Below are 21,415 nucleotides of genomic sequence, written 5' to 3'. Positions count from 1 at the left end.
AAAAGGGTATTTTGAAGCCCTGCATGTATTCTTCCTGCCTGAATGTCAAGTGACAGATCAGAACATGCTAACATGAGCTTTCCATAAAAGCTCTCGCCTTTGTGACTGCCTGCCACGTACCTACACAGTGCAGCTGTCTTCTGCTTTCTTAACCACCTACTGACTGAAGGGAATGGCAGGCAATCAGCAGGGTGTGTAGGCATTTTTGGGGAAGGCTTTTTAGGGGCTTGTCTCATAAAGATCACAGTCTGGCTACCTACAAGTCCAGCTTTGTATTTTGTTGTAATAGCAGAAGAAATGCCTGAGAAAGCTTTAAGAGTGCTGGCTCCAAGTGCCTATGTGATTCTTTAGACAGCTGACAAAGAAGGATGCAGTGATGCAAACAAAGTGGTATGTGACAGCATACCATTGTGTCACCTGTTTCTTTTAAGTCATTGATAAATAAATGTTAACTTCTACTGAAAAGGCATTTTGGTCAGTCTACAGAAGCCTGGGAAAGTTATGGTTTCTCTCAGGTCTGACAAACAGTGAGGACCAGACTGTACAAAATCAGGAAGTTTATGAAGTTCTACAAATTATTTACCTCCATGGCAAATGCGGGCTTCTGTATCAAACCTTAGCTAAATTTGAAAGTTACCAGGAGTCTGTAGATCTCACTGGAAGAATAGCCTCTGTGAGAAGCAGCTTCTCAAATGTCCCAGTTACTGCATACCTCCTCCATTTTTGCACCTTTTGTCATGATGGGCCTAGATGAACTGAACAAATCCCAAGATATATTTTAAGTGGCCTGTGTTTGTTTCAGCGTTGTTTTAGAAAGAACGTTCACACAGACTTCTATGTGTCTTGCACATGGGTACTGGATTTGTGGCCCCGTAAGACAGGCTTATAAGATATTGTTCCAAATAACTAAAAGAATTTGAGCTACAGAGATGCCATTTGGATTTTCTTCTCATTGTTTTAACTGTTGCCATGTAGAAGGTTGTCCCTATTTTTTATGTATTCACAGCTTCCCACTGTGTTGGACAGAAACTCACCAGGTGCTGACCTGAAGGCTTGGGGGAGGGTGCTGTCTAATGTCTCCCGAGCAGTGCAAAAGGTAAGTGGTCTATTAATAGATTACATCACTTTTCTGCATAGCTCATAGTCCTTTTTCTCCTTTGTTGTTTTTATGTTCCAGTTACCTGCTTTACCAGAAAGAAAATAGACTTGTTGGGGAAGAGCTGATTCCTTAAAAAAAAAAATTATTCTCTCATTACAAAATAAATGTAGACATAAGCATTGGCAATTCTGAAGTGTATTCTTTTCTTCAAAAAGATATGAAAGAACAAGAACTGAAAATGATGCCTGTGACCAGGGCAGAGGAGAGGAAAGGATGAGGTTCTGACTGCATTCACACTTTACCATCTGGGCACAACCTCGACCTCACTAATTACTTACTTGCTTTGAGGGCTGCAATTAACCAAGTCTTGTCTTACTGCAGCTGGCCAGGAAGCCAAGTGTTCAGGACCTTTTGAGGGTTCTGCAACCATTTCTACAAGATGGAAGGCCAGAATCCTTAGGTCACTTGGTGAGTTCCCTGTCAGATCTTTTCTGTGGCTATCCAGAAGGAGGTGGATCCAGAGTGCTTTCCTTCAACTGGTATGAAGATAACAACTACAAAGCTTTCCTGGGGATTGACTCAACAAGGAAGAAATCTGGTTATCTTTATGATAATACAACCAGTAAGTTTTCCCACAAAACCATTAAGAAACTCTCGACAGGTGCACCTTATGTTCAAGTACTAGCATAGAATGTTGCTTTTATAAATAACCTTCTAAAGCAGATGATTTAGGAAATTAGAGCCAGGTGAAATTATTTTACTCCATACTTACTTCATAGCTGGAAGCAGAGAAGCCCAGGACTTGACAACTGACAGAAATACCCATTTGTTTTTAATATGGAGGTATAATCATAGGCATGATCATAATTAAGACTGTTCCTCTGTTTCATCTTCTAATATATGCTACTGATATCATGAAGAACAAGATGTTCCTGAAGAAGGTTCAGGAAAAGATAGTGCGGCATTCTGGAATTACTTTTCTCCAAAGTATTTTTCTAAACTTTATTTTTTCTCCTAACTTGTTTGATAGCCTCCAGCACAGGAATTTAACAATCTCTCTTTTGCAATAATAGTCAATTTGATACATGGTGGCTGTTATCTTCCTGCATAAGAGTGCATCTATTTTGTAGCAGTAATGTTCTACAGCATGATTACATTTTATACAGAAAATATTTCAATTTACCAATTTTTGTTGCTTTTATTTCCTTACTATTTATTTCCTCCTATTGTAATAGAATATAATGCAAAGAATTTTTTACTGTTTGTTATTTTGTCCTTTTATTATGTCCCCTTCAGTTTGCTAGTGAGTTTTTCTTTACACTGAGCTCAACAGCAGTTTTTTCTGTGCTACCACTCATTTTTTAGCTGGTAGTTCTGTGTCCCTTCTGCTATGATAGATATGATTGCATGGTGACAAAGTACAGATGGACACTTTGCTTACAGAGACTCCTACCTTTCACTGTTTGTGGTAATACTTGGCTGTACTTATGTCTGAGACTTTCAAAGAGGCCCAGTACTCCATCTCTTCAACCAGGAAACAAATTAATTGAATCCTGTCCAAGTAAACTAATTACTTCATAGTGCAGGGGTAAGATAAAAATATTTACATTAAAATGTTTAATTGTAAGTTATTGTAGGATCCAGTTCTGAACTGTTCCGAAATTCAACATCTAAGCCCACAGGATCAGCTTTGTATTAGTATCAGCTACAATACAAAGGGGCTAAGTCATTAGGAGTAAAGCAAATAAAGCTCAAACTGCTCAGTCAGTTCTGAGCTGTCTTGTTTCCTTCCATTTGAAATACCATGTAAATAACAGCAAATTTCAGATGGCTGTGTTTGCTTTTCCACTGCATATTTTACAACTCCAGTATCTACTTAATAATGTTGCTGTCCATTCAGTCATTGTACTCCTGCATTGCAGAATGTGCTTTAACTCATTCAGATCCAAACTGTCTGTACTGCCACTAAAAAGGCCTGCAGGATGTTATGTGTGATAGGATTTTAGTAGGGTTACATAAATTCTGTCTTTCTTTCTGTCTTTAGCACCCTTTTGTAATGCATTGATCCAGAACCTGGAATCAAACCCTTTAACCAAAATAGCCTGGCATGCTGTGAAGCCCCTGCTGATGGGAAAAATTCTCTTTGCTCCTGATGCACCTCCTGTACGGGAAATTGTAAAAAATGTAAGTTCTGAAATACAAGAGGGTATATTTCTAAAAAAATGTATCCCAAGAAACATCTTTTGAAAAACAGTCACCAGTGACAGTCAGCCTAATCAGATTTTCTTCTCAAAACTCCATTTGTTCTGATGGTCCTCAGAGGAAGGACAGGTATTCTGTTTAAAAACCAGGAGACAGGTCTTCACTGATTCATCCCATCTTGGTCCATGCTGCATGGTTTTTCCAGCTCACCCAAGCAGCTTTTTGTTGGCATGATTCCACATTTGCACTAGTAAGCAGAGTAATATTTATTTTACAGAGGTAGGAACATGAGCAGATGTGCCAGTAAATATTGAAATGGAGCAACTGTGAGACTTAGATAAGCTTATTGAGAACTAACACTGAGGTATTGCAAACCAATAGCAACATCATGGTTTATTGTTTTATCTTTTGAATGCATAAAGAATTTTCACTTCATTATAATAAGATGGAACCTGTACTCTTCAGCAAAATGCTTGAAGTTGGGTGAAAATAATCTAACCAGTTAAATCAAGGTTGCATATGACCCAGGTTTTGGCCACCTCATAACCAGCAATTCCCTACTCTAGAGATCTGTACAAGGCACAGAACTGCTGCTCAGATTTCACACAGAAAAACATCAGATTTACAGCAGCTCAGCATTTCAGGTCTTAATAGCATAGCGATGGGAGTATCTGTCGTTTCCAGTTGCCTTCCCTTTTTTCATCTACTCACATCATCATCTTCCTTTTTAGTTCTTAATGGAGAGAGATAGTTAAGGGGAAAATTCTAAATAATTCTATTGAAAATCTGAGTATTTAAAGGAATTTCATCTACTCACATCATCATCTTCCTTTTTAGTTCTTAATGGAGAGAGATAGTTAAGGGGAAAATTCTAAATAATTCTATTGAAAATCTGAGTATTTAAAGGAATTGAAATTAACTAGGCTTAATGTGCAATTGTTTTTTCCATTACCTAACCACAGAATTTTATCCTCAGTGAATTTGATTCTGGCTGGATTTTACAGATTCTATTTCTGATGGTTATTAAAATTTCTGCTATTTGAACAAGTTGGGTAAGTTTTGAAGGTAAAAACTACAGCTGTCTAAGTTAGAGGTTCCCCTCTCACCAAATCCTGGATAGATCATAAATTCTGTTTCCTTAGATTTCTAACATTCTTTTCTGGTGTTTTTTTTAATCAGGCAAACTTCACTTTTGAGGAGCTTGAACGCCTCCAACTGTTGACCAAAGCTTGGGAGGAAGTAGGACCTCAGCTGTGGTACTTCTTTCAAAACAGCCTGCAAATGAACATGATCCGTGTATGTTATAACTTATCAAAGATCCTCAGTAAGAGCAGCCTTTCACCATCTTCTACTTTTATTAATGGAGAAGACAAATAATTTGAAAGGTTTGGCCAGAAGCACAGCTTTTGCAGCAAGAAAGCTGTGGCCTTTAAGGCTGTAGGCTGCTGGGCTTGGTTTGAAGGCAAGTCGTGCATTACAGCCTCCCTGTGGCAAAACCTCAGATCCTGGCAGTCAAGAATCTGCCTAATGACTTCTTAATAAAGGCAGCAATTGCTGCTTCCCTGCCTCCCCAAAATGTCTTTCAAGAACTGACAACTTTATTTTCTTGAATTCTGTATAGGCAAAGAAGGCAATAAGATCATACTTTTTCTGGGCCAGACAGAAATTTATTTTGGGAAATTGCTTTCTTCTGCATCATTCAGATTTGTCTTTGGTTAACTGCAATTGCTACCTGTAGTTAAAGTTTATAAAGCAGTTCATACTAGAAAAAAACATTTGGTTTCATTTTTTTATATTGTATTAAACATTTATAACATTTATCCTCTTGCTTATAAGGAAATAATGCAATTAATAGTCAAGGAAAAATTTCTTTTCATCCATTCTTCAGATCACACATCCAGTTATGCAATAACCTATTTGTAAAATTGATTCTTTAGGAAACCCTTTAGTCTTTGTTCATGTGTTGAAAGAGTAATGGAAATGGAAATCTTTCTAGCTAAACAGGGCATGGAAAGACAATCATTGTGGCAAAGCTGTGATATTTTTCTTCAGGACTCTCTGAAGCACCCTACAGTGAGGGACTTCCTGAACAGCCGGATGGGTGCGGAAGGCTTCACCGCAGAACATATCATCAACTTTCTGCACAATGGATCTTCAAGGAGCCGGGAGAAGGGAATGCCGGACTTTGACTGGCGGAACATCTTCAGCGCTGTAGACCAAGTTCTGCGTTTGCTCAGTCAGTATTTGGAGGTAAATTTAGCCCTGCCCCTTCAGAGAAGAGCTGTAGAGGATATCTTAAAACCAGTTAGGCAGTACTAGGGTCTGTGGTAACAGACAGGAAAGTTAAAATCATAACATATTTGTTTGTTTCAAGTTTAATCTCATTATCAAACCCATGTATTTAGAATAATACAGTGGCACAAGTACATGAATACTTATTATTAAAAAAAATGCTTCAAATTCTTTGCACAAAATGTTGGTTGAATGAATACATTTCAATGCTGAGAGGCAGAAAATGAATGCAAAACTTCAAAGAATTGGTTTTTTGTAAATATTAATAACCAATAGGCCTCTAATTTCAGGAGCACAGGAACAAACAGTTCTTTGGTAAGTCCCCTTGCAGGTTTTTAAGCACCTGATCAAAATTCCATTGGAACTGATGAGGGAGTTTCCACTTATTCTGTGGTCACTTCTGACAAGATGTCTGTCTCTTTCCTGCAATCTGTACCTCTCTTCTCTAGCAAGTTGTTTTCAGTGGTGCCTTCTGAGGATTTTTGAGAGAAAATTTGTACCAGTTATAGGCAACAAGACTAAGCCTAACTCCTAATTTCAATCCAGTTCAGTCTAAAGGACCATTTGTCCCTATCAGGATGGCAGGAACTGAAAGTTTATCTGTCTTCCTACAGCTAGTACAAGAAAGAACAATAAAGGCTTTGCACACAGGTCTGCTGATTCATTTAATGATCCTTTTGTATCATGTTAGCAGAATTATTTCTTGTCAAACTGAGTGAAATATATTGTGTGCAGCAGGTCAGTGCTGGAACATCAGTAATATCAGAGCAGTTACTGTACCTGGTAATAGATCTTTGTGTCCTAATGTTCTTTGTAATGAGCTTATTCTTTAAAGTCTGCTGTTTACACGGAGTTGTAAGCACTTGAGAATGCTTTCCCACTGTGCCAGACACAATGGCAACAAATAGCTCCCTTTGGGGGAATAGCCTGCTCCTTACCACCATAGTATGCAATAAGAACAGTGTGTTGCCAGCACCTGTCTTTGGCAACTCCAGGTGTCTGCTGCAAACTGTGATGCAGCTGAGAATCCCACAAATTATGCAGTGGCTGCTCCTCCTCACCACCCCAAGAATTTCCTGTTCTTCTCTTTGATTACCTTAGGCCACAGAACAACTAAACTGATAGTGAGAGCTATGCAGTCATTTCTTTATGTTTATTATTCTCTGGTTTTCTCTTCCAAACCTGTTCTCATTATTTTGATTTTGGTTTTCCCATTTTCATTGGACCATTTTAAATTGTTAAATAATTACTGGGAGTAGATTTGAAATAAATTTCCCCAAGTAGTTGATAAATTAATTTTGATATAGTGAGATTTATGAAGACACAAACTGAGTTCAAATTCACTGGGGAACAAGAAAAGCCTAGGTAGAGCATACAGCCTTTGTTTTGAATGCAATTCATATTAAGAGAAATAAATTCTAGCTTTGGCTCATAGATTACTATATAAAATGTCTTCTCACTTTCAAACTGTGGGAATTATTGCAACACTCACATTCTGCCCTATGTTCTTATACAAGCTTTGATTTCATTCTACTCATGGAGAAGATCTATAAGTATTTGTGTTTTGAACGCTTGCAGCTTCCTTTACTGGACCCCTGGATAAGAGCCTGTGCTGCTCCTCAGGCCACTGTTCTGTTCTGCAGTAAAACCTAGACAAGTTCAGTTGCTGTCAGTATCATTTGCCAGTAATGTTCTCACAGATTCCCCTGGAGAACTGTCTGAGTTCTTCTGCAGCTGAAATAAGTATCTTGAAAATGATTCCTCCTGATAAAGAAACAACAAATAATCCTCTAGACCCTGCAAAGACACAGTTCCACAGGAGAGGTTTGCTTCGCAAACGCTGCCACTTTTGCAAGAACTAAACTGAATTCCTAATTTCAGTTAAGACCATGTGGGATAAATGTATCCCAAAAAATTAATGCAACATGAGCCATCACTCTGATTTTATTTCTTTTCTGACACACAAAGTTTCTTGCCTTATTTTGCTTTCTGATATGAAATTCTACATATTTTAGGTTTCTGAAGCAAAAGGGGAAATGAACACTTACAAACACTGGGAAGAATAAAGCCACAAAGCAGTGTTATCCATTTAAGCACGTTCTGTTGTGATTTAAAATATATATTTTCATATAGATCCCATTCAGCTGTGATAGTACAAGTTTTAAGGGAAACAGAGCATGATTTCTCACAGGGAAAGGTTAAGTAAAGGAGTCTTTAAGATTAAATAACAAGTACCAGTATGAGCCCTTTGATGTTGACTAATTTTTAATTATTGGCTTGCAAGAAATGATTGAGGAGATAAGATCAAACAAGTAAGCCTGTTGGAATTTTATGAAGCAAAGGAATTCAATAAGTATCTTTCTAGTCAATCAGGTTTAAATACTTCTACTCTCTGTTAATATTTTGCCAATTCTGAGGGGCAGAAGCTAAATATACGAACATAAATCTGTAATTTTACAAACAACTAATGCTAGAGTTTATAGCATTCACATCTTTGTTTTACAATGCCTGCTAAATAAGACCTAAATGGAGGAACATAAAGAACTTAGGCTTTGATGAATTTTTGTCTCATATATACATTAATAAGAATACAGTTTGTAGTAATGACAGAGACTAAGAAAGAATTTTTTTTTTTAGTTGAGATAGCCAATAAAAATGACGCGTTAACCTAAGTCAGCAGGTAAATCACGTGTCAGAATTCAGCACGGACATAATTTGACCAGTTAGATAAATCAATTACTTACCTGAAGTTACATAGGAATAAATGTTGAAATACCTAAGAGACATTTAAATTTAAATATATGCCCTGACTTTTCCTAGTGCTTTATTTGACAAAGTGCTTTTCATCTGAAGTCCACAGCCAATGTTCTTTTCTTACAGATCAGTCATCCTTTAGCTGTCTAGTATTCACTCAGGCACTTCCTGGGCTGAAGAAGGGAAGAGAGAGTCAACTTTTAATAGTTTCATCATAAAATTTAGTAGTTTTATCATTTCAATAGTTTCATGAAGCTGAAAGTAACAACAGTTTCAGTTGAACCTACTTTCCTTTTCTGTTTTCAACCACTGGTGTTTGCTTTAATGTATACCTCTCTGTATTTTAATCCCATGCAAATTTTCTGTTTGTAATTATTTGTAGTGTTTGACCTTGGATAAATTTGAAGGTTATCTTGATGAAACTCAGCTGACTCATCAAGCCCTTTATCTGCTGGAGGAAAACAAATTATGGGCTGCTGTGGTTTTTTCAGACTTAGAACCTACAGCCAGCAGTCTCCCACCACATGTGACATACAAGATCCGAATGGACATAGACGCAGTGGAGAAAACAAACAAAATCAAAGACAGGTATTTACCTGATAGTGATTTCTCAGTTCTTGCCAGCCATAACATAAATATGAAAGACATAAGGGTGTTAGAACCTGTGCTGGATACCTATGTAAAACTCAGCTGTATTTGTTAATAGTTACTGTGTAGTGCAGCACAGAATCCATCTCTGGTTACCAGGTATTAACATAAATGGTATCACTCTTGTGACAAGCCAAGCAGTGGGTAGGTGGAAGAATACAAGCGAAAGGGATGATTCTGCTCAGAATCTCTTCAGTAACCTGCTTCAGCTTATAGATGGCCTCACCATTGGGAAAGACAGACAAGGAAGTCCTGCATGGATTGTGACTCTGCTCTCCTTCACCTGGACAGCAGAGCTTCTCTGCTGTTCTTCCTCAAGTCCCCATCAAATAGACTAACTTAAAGGGATATAATTTCTCAGGATTGTCAACAGAAGAATGTAATGGTATCTGGTAGTTGCAATTCAAAATACAGCTATTTCTATTCTAGAACAGTTAGAATAGAACTGTTCTAGAATAGAAATAACTGTATTTTCTATTTCTATGGGACTAATTTATGCACATTTTAGGCCAAAATTGCTATTTCAAGTCAATGCAGAGAAAATAAAACGAAAAAGAGAGCCTTCCACTTTCTTAAGCAATATGGTCTGATAGACCAAAGTCTAGAAAAGACAACTCCAGGCAGTGTCCCTACAATTTCAGTTGCTATGATTAATTAATTAATGTGCCCCACAACCCTTCCCTAAAATCACTGCTTACCCAAATGGTTTCCATGTGGATTTTCTTTTGAGGTACTGGGATCCTGGTCCCAGAGCTGATCCAGTTGATGATTTACGTTATATCTGGGGAGGCTTTGCATATCTCCAGGACATGATTGAGCATGGGATTATAAAGACCCAGACAAGCACTGAAGTGCCATTGGGAATTTATCTGCAACAGATGCCATATCCATGTTTTGTGGATGATGTGTGAGTAAAAGCAGTTTGTCTTAATTCTATTTAATACCTGGATTGCTGGATAGTTTAAGATTCTCAAGCACCATAATTAAACCTAAGTTATGAATGCCCTAAGGTATAAATGCAAGAGTAATTGAGACACAACTGAATTAATTTGTTTTTTTCCTTATCCTGTCATAACCAAGACTCCACAAGCCCCCTTTGCCAAGATTCTACCCCTAATTCCAATCCTGGCCTTTATTTCATCCAGTGTCCAGGCCTAAAATGAACTCAGTATGCTAGCCCTTTAAAAGCAGCAGTTTCTTCCAGTTTTCTTCCCTGTTCACGGTATACCTGCTCCAATGCTGCAGTCTGTGATATTGCAGCTGTCCTGGTATACTTTTCACTCAAAAAAAAAAAAAAGGCATTAGAGAAATTTTTTCATAGTTCTGTCAGTGTGCTCTGTGAAGGCAAATGGTACTGATAAAAACAAATTGCAGACCCAGAGATTGACCTGTCGTTCCCATCACTCGTTATGTGTTGGTCTGACAAAACATCAGCCTGGCAGACTGCTGGGCTGCTGTCTAGTTCTTCTCCACTGAGAATGTTGCAGAAGCAGAAACCACATCTGTGCAAAAGTTCTCTCTGAAGCCTGCAGTAGCCACATGCAGTTCAGGGCTGGTATCCAAACTCAGTGATGGCCTCTGCAGAGATCCTGCTTAAGAGAGGCAAGTGCACCCTCAGGATAACCTGTAGGCTGTGCTGTGCACGGCCTAGTGCTGGTTACATGTATCCATCCACAGGCAAAACTCAGCGTGCCCCAGGCCATATCACAAAAGCGTGGGTTTGTTTCTCCAGACCAGATTGCTTTTCAGGAATTTTTTGGTGAAAAAGTGAAGATTTTCCCTTAGTTTTGAAACTGACATCGCTTTGATAGCATATGGCAAAAATGTAGTTCTGTAGGGCTCAGACTTAGGAAGCTGAAAACTTTTTGCCCCTTGCCTTTAAACAGTCAACACTGGATTCCCCAAACCTCATGATACATAGCAGTGTTAATTAGTAGTATTAAACAGCTCACATAAGGATGAACAAGTACCCTGGGAGCCTGAATAATAAAACCATCTACATCAATCCTATCTAGAGAGAGGGAGATGTATTCCCTCGTATTCTTTACCAGTAACTCCCCCGGCACAGCAAGGCCATCAGTGCCGGCGAGACATTGTTTATGTTAATGTGTTCCCAGACTCAGCAAAATGAAGAGATAAACAGAGCAGCTGACAAGCTGTGTCCTGCACAGGACCTTGTTAATAACTCCTGTAACTATAGCATGCTTAATAGAAAACTGCCTCTGGCTCGGCCCACATTGCGTGCCAAGGGCTGTGCTGAGTTGGCCGTGACTGGATGCCAGGTGCCCACCAAGCCTCTCTATCACCCTCTTCCTCAGCAAGAAGGGAGAAGAAATTAAGATGGAAAACAACTCGTAGGTCAAGATAAGGCTCTTTATTAAAGCTAAAACAAAAAATAACCCAAAGATTCGTTCACTATTTCCCATCTAGCAGTGTCCAGATGCTCCCTGGAAAACAGGGATTCAGCATGCATAGCATTTGCTTTGGAGGACAAATGTTGTAAATATGAAATACCCCCCCACGTTCTCCTCCTTTTCCTTAGATTTGATATCTGAGCACACACAATATGGAATATCCCTTCGGTCAGTTTGGATCAACTGTACTGGTTGTGTCCTCTCCCAAGATTCTGCTGACCCCCTTGCCTAGTGGTGAAGTGGGAATGCTGGAGAGACAGCTCAGATGCTGTTCCAGCACTGCTCAGCAGTAGGCAAAACACTGGTGCATTCTCAACACCTTTCTAGCTGTCTGCAAAGCCCAGCACTGGGAGGGCTGCTATGGGGAAAGTTAACTGTATCTCAGCTAGATCCAGTACCCTGTCTCATGGTTTGTATGAATTTCAGCAGCCTTGCTGGCAGCATGTGATGCTTTTAATGACTAATTTGTTTATTTCCCTTGTTAGTGAGTCTTCGGAGCAGAAAGACAGTGACACTTTAAGACATAAAGTGTCACTCAAAACTTTAAGACATAACTTTAACATATGTCTTAACACATATTGTTAACTTTAACATATGTCTTAAAATATTCTTTGTAGATCATAGTAAAAGCATTACGGAAATTCGCTATGTATTTTCATGAGGCACCAAGTATTTTGTAGTTTTCTGTAACCCTAGAACCTCTTTGTAAAATAGAAATAACATTCATCTGACTCATGGGAATGCAGAAACCATTACTTTATTAATATTTAGGATGCTTGTGAGGTTTATTAGTGACATGTTCTTGATGTTTGGACTTAGAATTTACAGTTCTGTATTTAATTAAGTCATTCTTCCCGACTCCTTTCCCTTTTCGTTTTTGCTTTTCATCTAATATTTCTCTGTTTTACCTAAATTTAATTTATTCTTTCTTGCTTTGGTAGCTTCATGATCACTTTAAACCGCGCCTTTCCCATCTTCATGGTGCTAGCTTGGATATATTCAGTCTCCATGACTGTGAAGAGTATAGTGCTGGAGAAAGAAATGCGTCTGAAAGAGGCCATGAAGAACAGGGGCATAACCAACGGCGTGATTTGGTGCACTTGGTTCCTAGACAGCTTTTCCATGATGGCTGTGAGCACATTCCTCCTCACAGCTCTGATTATGGTAAGGATTGCTACTCTCAAACTCACTCTTATGTTTGCACTCCTCATACCAGTTTGCTGTTGAGAAAGAATAGCAGCCATTGACAGGGAGATGTGAATTGTGGAGGCCTGTTCTGATCACAGCACGTAGCAGGCACATTCTTCTAAGCAGACCTCATAACAGCATCAGCACTTGGCAGAGACAGAACAATAAATGCACTAGTAAAGATTTATTGTGGAATCACTCATAGAAAATACATCAGGCTGGTTACTCTGTATATTGTATTTTCTGTAGGTAGATGCAGATCTCCCAATAAATAATGTTTTAAATCAAAGAGATAATAATTTGCAGAATTTTAACTTGTAATTCACTACCTGTCATTAATTTTTAATATCCACTGCTTATCTGCTTAGAAACTGTGCAACTATTTCAATGGAAAAAGAGATTACAAGAACAGAACTTGCATGAAAACCTAAAAAAGATCCACCTTTTGCTCCAGTGATTCAGAATTACTGTACTTTTTATAACTTTTCAGGACAGTTCAGATGTTGTCTCTGAGGACTGCCTTTTGTCTCCACTACCTGAGAACCAAGCTTTATATTGAGAGTTTGCTGCTACGTTTTATCATATAAATGTATAGCATTTTGATAAGGAAGAATGCCCTTGCATATTTTCTGATGTGGGGAGCTGGTATTGGTATCAATACATAGTTAGGGTTCAAGCTGCTCTGTCTTACCAGCATGTCCTGATGAGTTATTGTAGTTCCTGGTGTTTCCATTGCAGCTTGGGTGGATAGAGAAAACTCACTTTATTTGCTACACTGGATTAATTAAAAATCAGGAGGTAATTAATATCAGAGAGGAATGTGCTTGTACGTGTAATTCACTTTCCTTCCCATATTTCACTATGCCAGTGTGGGGCACCTTTGTAAATACATTTTTATGAGACATTGCATCCCTGTTGATAAAGAAATCAGTCTGTAAGGCCCGGTGGGATGTTGCAACCATGCTGAGACCTATTTATAGCCCAAAAGACCTATTTGGGCATTATATAAATTGGCCTAATAAATAGGTCTCAACATTGGTTTTAAGGGCTACATAGATAATTGGCAGGAGTCCCTGTTCTTCTTGAGAGAGAGAGAGCATTTAATCCACAAAGGCTCTAATGAAGAAAGGTCAATAAAAGTTCACACAGTGGGTCAGTTAATACACAAGGATCTCTGAGAAACTACACTTGGATTCCTCAGATGTGATATGCTTCTGTTAGAATAACATCCAGGCGCAGAAGCTTTGTAATTTACCTGTGGTTTTATTGTGGGTTTTTTTAAAGATGTGTTTTGTAACACTTCCTTACATTGTCTTTTCTGTACATCAAGCAAATGGATTGAGGGGATGGTGTGAAGAGATAAATGAAAGTTTATAATATTTCAAATCGTTTTATTTAAAATGCCCGAGTTTCCAAGGGGGCAGATCTTGCTTGAAATCATTTACTTGTTAAGACAGGGACAGAATGTCTGTTTTCAGTCAGTTATGAATTTTGTTCATTCTGTTGCCCTAACCTGACATCACAATCCAAGAGCAGGAATAAAGTTAGATGAAGGATTTGTTATTGTAATGACCTCAGTTGTTGAAACTAATACCTGGGACAGTTAGAAGTCATATTAGGTAAGAAAGACTGGCTTATTATTCTTTACCTGTTACATGTCAAGAGCAATTCTGACCCTTCCTGCTAGCAGAAAGCAGCAAGACTTGTAAATTTCTCTGTTTTCCTTTTGCTTGCAGCATGGACAAGTGCTCCATTATAGCAATCCACTTCTGTTCTTTCTATTCCTACTGACATTCACCACAGCCACCATAATGCAGTGTTTCTTGTTCAGCACCTTCTTCTCCAAGGCAAATTTGGCAGCTGCCTGCAGTGGAGTCATCTACTTCACCTTGTACCTGCCCCACATTGTCTGCTTTGTCTGGCAAGACCGTCTGACTGCTAATCTGAAGATCCTAGCAGTAAGCCTTTCACTGGTTCCATGGCATCTCTGTTCCCCTTCTCACAGTCCATACGTGAATCACAAAGTATTGCACACCTCTTCCTCTTGACTTTTTTGACTCAGGGAGGGAGACCTCTAAATCTCTTTTAAATAATTAAGGATTGCAGGTGTGGAGGCCTTTAGCTGGCCTAGTTCAAAAGATATCTTCATAGCTTTTAGAAAATCCAATAAAATTTATTTTATGTTTTGAATTCCAGTAAATTAGCATAATAAAATGTTTTAAATGTTTTGAATATTTCCTTGTAAGTCAAGTCTAACTCCTGGTATGTTTAATAAATATGAAGGCAGTTCACAAAATGGAACAGTTATCTTTCTCATGTGCTAAACTTACTTAGCACCCTATGTCTAAGCATAAGAAGACCTCAGTTCACATTCCTTCTTTACCTGAACCATAAAGCTAGGAATTGAACTCCAGTGCCAAAGGTCTGAGAAATACCTTTCGTCTAATGACTTTTAGACATTCTCCATGCAATGCTTCCTTGTTGGTTCTCTTCCATTTTAGGTAAGATACTTAACAAGTCAGGGGAGCTGGAAATGTCTTGCTGTTTTTTGAGATGGAACCATGATCTTATAAAATTATTCAGATTGATTTTCTGTTACCCAGTGAGTCAGGAAGGAGAGCGGGTGTTTTGAGTCCAGTCTCCCCATTTTTACAAAGCATTCTAACAGCCTCGGTAAAGGAACTGTCTTCTCTTCTTGCACTAGAAAATATAAGGAAAAAGGAAAAAGAAAACAAAACACTTCCAAAGCTCTAACTAAGTTTTTTTTTATAAACGAAGTATAAACTACTGGTTTATTAGTTTGTTGTGTTAGAATCAGCTAGCAGACATGACAGGGGAAGCAGTTGTAGTTTTCCATATTATGATCATCTGGTGTACATTCTATCATGTTGCCCTGCCTCATACTCAGGAAATACTTTGTTTCACCTAGTTAATCAAAGGTGTACACTGTAAACTTCTAGATGCACCTATAGTATTTTCCAAACAGACATTAATAAAGAAAAAAATCAATCTGTGAGAGTTTCCTAGTAGTTAAGTACAGCCAAGGTTGAATTCAGTCTCTTATAGCTAAATACTGCTTAGAATTGCAGAAAATTAAACATTACAGGCCAGTATAAAAGTGAAACAACTTTTCTCATATCATTTGTTACGCAAGTTTTAAAGTCCAGTCCCTAGTCAGAGGTTATTTTGGTTTGTTTCGAGTTTTTTGTTTTCTTCTCGTGGTGGGTTTTTGTTTGCTTATTTGTTTGGGGGGTTTTTTGCAAAGTGTCCCTCTGTCAGGGCTGAATATCTTTTTTCCTTTATTCCAGAGTTTGCTTTCTCAAGTAGCTTTTGGGTTCGGTACAGAATACTTGTCACGCTATGAAGAACAAGGTCTTGGCCTCCAGTGGGGTAACATCAGAACCAGCCCCTTGGAAGGAGATGAATATAGTTTTCTTTTTTCCATTAACATGATGATTTTTGATGCTTTCCTCTATGGAACACTTGCTTGGTATCTCGATAACGTTTTTCCAGGTTTGCCAATTTCTTATTCATACAAAAGTAGTGGTAGTTGCTACAACCTGTGTTAGTCTAATCAGTCTCTGCATATTTCAATTTCTGTGTATTTCAGGGTGTTTGACCTTGTAGACTATGAATCTTATCCAGTTTAGCACTACTGGCTTATTGAGGACTTCAACTTTTCTCTCTTTCTTTTTTCACTCTCCTATTTTATTTCTGAAAAGAATGAAGAAGGAAGAATTAAAAGGAGGATGTGATTTCTAGTCCTGTTTTGTAATTTAAATAGAAAATAAATCTACAAAACCATAATCTGTTAAAATCCAATTTGTGTACACGCTTTTCTTTTGAAGAGTTTCAACCATTTCTAGTGAGATTTCTTTAAATTTTTAAGAATATAGATTTGACAGTAGATTAGATTTTGTAATTCACATATATACTTTGGCCACATTATGCAAACTGTTTCTTAAAAGATGGTGCTGTTTCCTAAGACTCATACTATGTCATTGGCAGTTGTGAAAGTTCCTGTGTGGATTTTATTTTGTTTCTAAATGGAAATCATTATTCTAGTACAAAGTCACAAAAGGATTTTCTTTCTTATCAATTACAAAATTCTGGAACCTTCTGTGGGAAAAAATGATTTGTCCTTCTAGCTTAAATTATTATCTTGCTTCATATTGAATATTGTTACAATATAATAACTGCCAACTCTTATGCTGTACAAGCAAGTGAGCTTTCTTTTCATCAGTTTGCTACTCCTGTATGTGAACTGTAGTTCCAGAAGGTGGTGTTGGCAGATGGCTTTTTTCTTTTTTCTTTTTCTTTTTCTTTTTCTTTTTCTTTTTCTTTTTCTTTTTCTTTTTCTTTTTCTTTTTCTTTTTCTTTTTCTTTTTCTTTTTCTTTTTCTTTTTCTTTTTCTTTTTCTTTTTCTTTTCTGCAACTCTGTTTGTTTAAAGAAGAGTGGACAATTGACTGTTTGCATGAACACAGCAGGAATTAAACAATAGAAATTTCTTCATTCATAGATAAAAATAAATTTTTTTCTCCCAGCACTTTATACAAAAGTAGCATCTGTCAGGCCTTCTAGTTAGTAGCTTCACTTGCTCCCAATATTTGCTCTGTCCTGTCTTTCTGCTGCTCTCTTTCAGTAGAATTTCTCATAGCATTTCTCTGTCACACATATGCAGCCCTGTCAAATCAGTGCTGTACTATTTGAGGTTACTACAGGAATTCCCTGGTTAATTCCTTGAACCCTATGGTTCTAGTCCTGCTCAAGTCTGCTCTGAAATGCCAGCAACTCATTGGGACAACGGCCCTTTGGCTATGTGAGCATTCTGCTCCGTAACAAATTTCACTTTGGTTTGCATTCGTCCTGAATGAGAAGCTGTTGTTTTAGCCACCAGTTTCAGAGGGGAATAATCCAGTCCATAACATGGCAAACTGTTTGTGGAGGCAGACAGAGCATTTCTGTGCATGAATAGGAATAAAAGTGGTTGGCTGAAATACAGATAGTTTATTTTAATTCACAAGTAAGCAGGCACTTTCATAAGCAGTGGTTTTCAATTAATAAAACTGACCATCTTTTTATGAGTATCACAGATCCCCTTGCCTGTTTTGAATAAGTAACACAGGCCAATAACATCTTGGTTCACAAAGATGCCATTTTTAAACATAGAAGCTCAAATTCCTGCATTCTATAAATCAATATGATCCAGGAAAGCAGTGTTGACTTCCAGTAAGTCTGGTCTGACCTGGCAAGAACTGGTAATGTTACTGTGCCGTCTCTTATCCAAACTGAATTAACCTGTAACTAATAAAGTCCATTCTTGTTTAAGAAGAGGATTACACTGTTGTCACTTTTCCTGAAAGTCTGTGTGCTGAAATAACAGTCAGTGTGTCTTTTCTCATTGCCAGTTGTAAATTCAGCCCCAGGGTAATAAGTGTAAATTTAAAAAGCTTTTCAGTCATGTCAAGTCTCAAGTGTTAAGTGGGCATTAAAAGAAAGTCCTTGAGTGAGGCTAGGATCCCAAGCAGTGAGCTGCTGCCTGGTTGGTAAGGATTCAGGGAATAGCTTCATTCTGCAATTAAACTACTTTCTACTTAAGACAAGGTAAGGCAAGTCACATCACATTTTCTGAGTGTTTTACTGCTGTCCAAAAGAAAAAAACCAAACTGTTAACAAAATCTGTTCTGTCAGCTACTTGGTACATGGTTTGACCTTCTGATATGGAACACTAGGACTGCAAGTATTTATAATTAGACTTTGCTTAGATGAATTTTTACCTACTGCAGAATGGGCTTATGAAGTGCACTTTACCTACTTATTTTTATTTTAGGGGACTATGGGCTACCACAGCCTTGGTATTTCCCTGTGCTGGAATCCTACTGGCTTGGCTCCCGAAGCCCAGAAGCTGAGAAAACAGCAACTGCTGATGGTGAGTTCTTTTAAAATGTTGTTTTTTAGAAATAACTTCACTGATCTGCTTAAAGGTGACTGCATAATATTTCCATTATCTGGCCTGTTACAAAGGTGAGAGACTGCCATACACTGGGAGTCTTAGCAAGTGCCTTTGAACTTGGAGTGGTGTGCTATCATTAGAGGTCACTGTTCCATCTGAGAGCCTTTAAGGCCTGGCTTAACAAGCAGCATCAAATCCTCACTCTGTAACCAACGCCTTTTGAGACATTCAAGGAGTTCTTCCTGCTCAGCACAACATCCATGAAATGTTAATTTTACACTGAGGTTCTCTAGTTTTCTAAACCTGACTCTTTTCTATATAGTTTGACACTAATTAAACTCTGTTTATTTTCTGTTTCTAAGCAAGATCATAATCTATGCCATCCTTGTACCAATGTGAATAGGCTCAGTAAAGAGCCAGCAAGTTGATTAGGAGCTGGAGCATGTCATGTACAGATGCTGAGAGAGCTGGGTCTGCTCAGCTTGGAGAGAGAAAGCTCAAAAGAGCTAGACTTCTCAGATGTGTCTAGTGGAAAGATGAGAGGCAATGGATAGAAGCTGGAAAACAGGAATTCAGATTCAATATATGGAAAAAAGTAATTATTATGAAGGTAGTTAGAACACTATAACAGGTTGTTCAGAAAGGTTGTGAAATCTCTGTCTTTGGAGATAGTTGCCATGATCTGAATTGCCCATATTTTTTGAGGATTGAACGGGAAGTGTTTGGAAGTAATTTCTGATCTAAATTATTCTATTATTATCTCAAGTAGCATGATTGTGCTGATGTTATTTCATCCTCTCTTTTACAAAGCCCTTGAAAAGCTCAAGGCTTAGGACTATTTCCTTTTCTTCAAAATACCTCTAGGGATATTAAATTTATGTTAATTAAATCTTGATTACTTTTGGTTTATATAGAAAGAAGTCCAGAGTCTGAAGGTTGTGTGGATCAGAAGACCACGGAAAGGGAAAAAAAGGAAAGCAATTCAAATAAATCTGAAGAACCTGAAAAAACAGAGGAAAAGAGTGACAGCCAGGGGAAGAAGGATGGTAAAAACAAACAATGTAAACACAAACGAGAAAAAGAACCCGGCGAGCAGGGGAAGCCTAAGACAGATGTCCAGGACAAAGATGAAATTAATAGTAAGGAGAGAGAGCAACCTGAGTACTTCTGAGATACTATACTCATTGTACTTCATCCAAACTAGACATAGCAGCGAATGGAGCCAAGCTACAAGAGCTAGTAGGGGCCCAGTAGGTGATAGCATGTAACTGCCAGAGCTAAGTACAACAGAGACATCGACTCTGATTTATTCCTCTACATTCATCATCCCTTAGAATATTTTAGCCACTGCACTTAAGACAGCTGGCTTCCAGAAAAGCTCCTTAAATTATTTTTTTTATCCTACAAATGCAGGCTGTTTCTTTAGCAAGTTAGTTTTCTTGGTGAGGGAAGCCTCAGAGCCACATACATTAACTCTTTAAAACTAAACAGAGCCGTGACTTCAATAAAAATAGGCTGAGGGGAATGTTCTTCCCTCTTAGTCCCTCCCCTCTTTTTTTTTTTTTTTTTTTTTTTTTTTTTTTTTGCCTATCTTTCGTGTGTTTTGCATCAGTAGGAAAAGGCTGGTTTCAAAAGGAGTTATCTGGAGTGCTCTGTGCCTCTGTCTGCAGCCTTTTCTGATGCTGACATTAGCCATCACCTAAGAATTCCTGAACGACCTGTCTTGTTTTCAAGCCCCAATGTCTTCTTTTGTGGTGAGCCAGAGGAGTTTTCTGTATGAGATGCTCAGAGGAATGCATGTGGATTCTGTAGCACAAGTAACTGCTACAGGCAGCTCTGAGCCCTTTCTGACTCTTGAAAAGCAAGAGATAAAAGTGGGGTCATCAGAGCTCCTCACGTAGGCACTGAAAACATGCATTCAGGGTGAATGGAAACAGGACAGGACTTCAAAGGAAAAAGACAGGCAGAGGTTAAAGGTTATTTCAGCCAATCTTCTCCTAGTACTGCCTTATCTTTTTGGTGCTTTACTCCTTAGTTCCCAGGTTCCAGCTGCTCCACGGCCACAAAGGAAGGGCTTTCTGCCTCTCACTACACAAAAAAACCCCTGTCTCCCCTTTCAGCCACCCAGGAACTGGGAGGCATGAGGAGAAGCCAAGAGTAGACCTAGTACAGTTCAATAACAATGAGGATATAGGATCAAAATGGAGAAATATGAATCATGAAAAAAGGGAGCTCAACCTTCCACCAGTGTCCTTCAGGTGATGCAAAGCAGATACTGGGGAAGATCATCAGTTTGCCTCATAACTTGTCCATGAGTCTTGCAGACAAGATTATGACACATGTAAAACCAAGGAAGGTGCCTCAATTGCCAGTATATGGGTAACTATCTAGCCAGACTCCATCTTTTGTGAATACAGAGATGTTTGTATTTGTCCCAGCAAGGTAAATGGAAACCTAGATTATTTTCAAAAATCAAAAGAAAAATCACTCATAAACATAATTTAATCTAAAATAGTGCTACCCATTCTATATTGGTTATTGCAGCTGTTTTGTCATGTTCAGCAAGTTTGGAACTTTTTCCTGAGTCCTGCTGGTGACAGTAATGACAGCCACACAAGCTGCTGATGGATGTAGGGCTGGTTTTGCCCAGCTCACATTGGCTGCTCTCCACGCAGGCCTGCTGGGTACTGGACAATTTAAGTAAACTGCAATTGCAAAATAAGCCTTCTACAAAGCCTAAAGCATTCTGTGTAAACAAAAGTGGACAGGGTCTTTAGTTTCAGTTTCTCAATTCCCATAATTCACATTGCCCAAGGGCTTAATTTACTTCAAAGGAAGTTTGTTTTGTCTAGAAGCTGGTGCAA

General features: G+C 38.3%; 1 protein-coding gene across 1 annotated transcript in view; it reads left to right on the top strand.

Annotated features, from left to right (window-relative positions):
- ABCA4 (ATP binding cassette subfamily A member 4) overlaps nt 1-21,415 on the top strand; it is a gene marked incomplete at both ends in the record, with an annotated part of 60,374 nt that overhangs the window by 14,364 nt on the left and 24,595 nt on the right. Inside the window, 12 exons of the mRNA XM_084211367.1 lie at nt 1,007-1,096; nt 1,481-1,721; nt 3,144-3,283; nt 4,481-4,597; nt 5,354-5,551; nt 8,730-8,935; nt 9,726-9,902; nt 12,351-12,573; nt 14,334-14,555; nt 15,906-16,110; nt 18,429-18,527; nt 19,466-19,690. Coding sequence (XP_084067493.1) covers nt 1,007-1,096; nt 1,481-1,721; nt 3,144-3,283; nt 4,481-4,597; nt 5,354-5,551; nt 8,730-8,935; nt 9,726-9,902; nt 12,351-12,573; nt 14,334-14,555; nt 15,906-16,110; nt 18,429-18,527; nt 19,466-19,690 — 2,143 coding nt within the window. The remainder of the gene's footprint in view (nt 1-1,006; nt 1,097-1,480; nt 1,722-3,143; nt 3,284-4,480; nt 4,598-5,353; nt 5,552-8,729; nt 8,936-9,725; nt 9,903-12,350; nt 12,574-14,333; nt 14,556-15,905; nt 16,111-18,428; nt 18,528-19,465; nt 19,691-21,415) is intronic.

The sequence above is a fragment of the Fringilla coelebs genome (assembly GCF_963513975.1).
Source record: "Fringilla coelebs genome assembly, chromosome: 9".
Lineage (NCBI taxonomy): Eukaryota > Metazoa > Chordata > Aves > Passeriformes > Fringillidae > Fringilla > Fringilla coelebs.
Note: the sequence above shows the minus strand (reverse complement) of the source record. Positions and strands in the feature narration are given on the sequence as shown.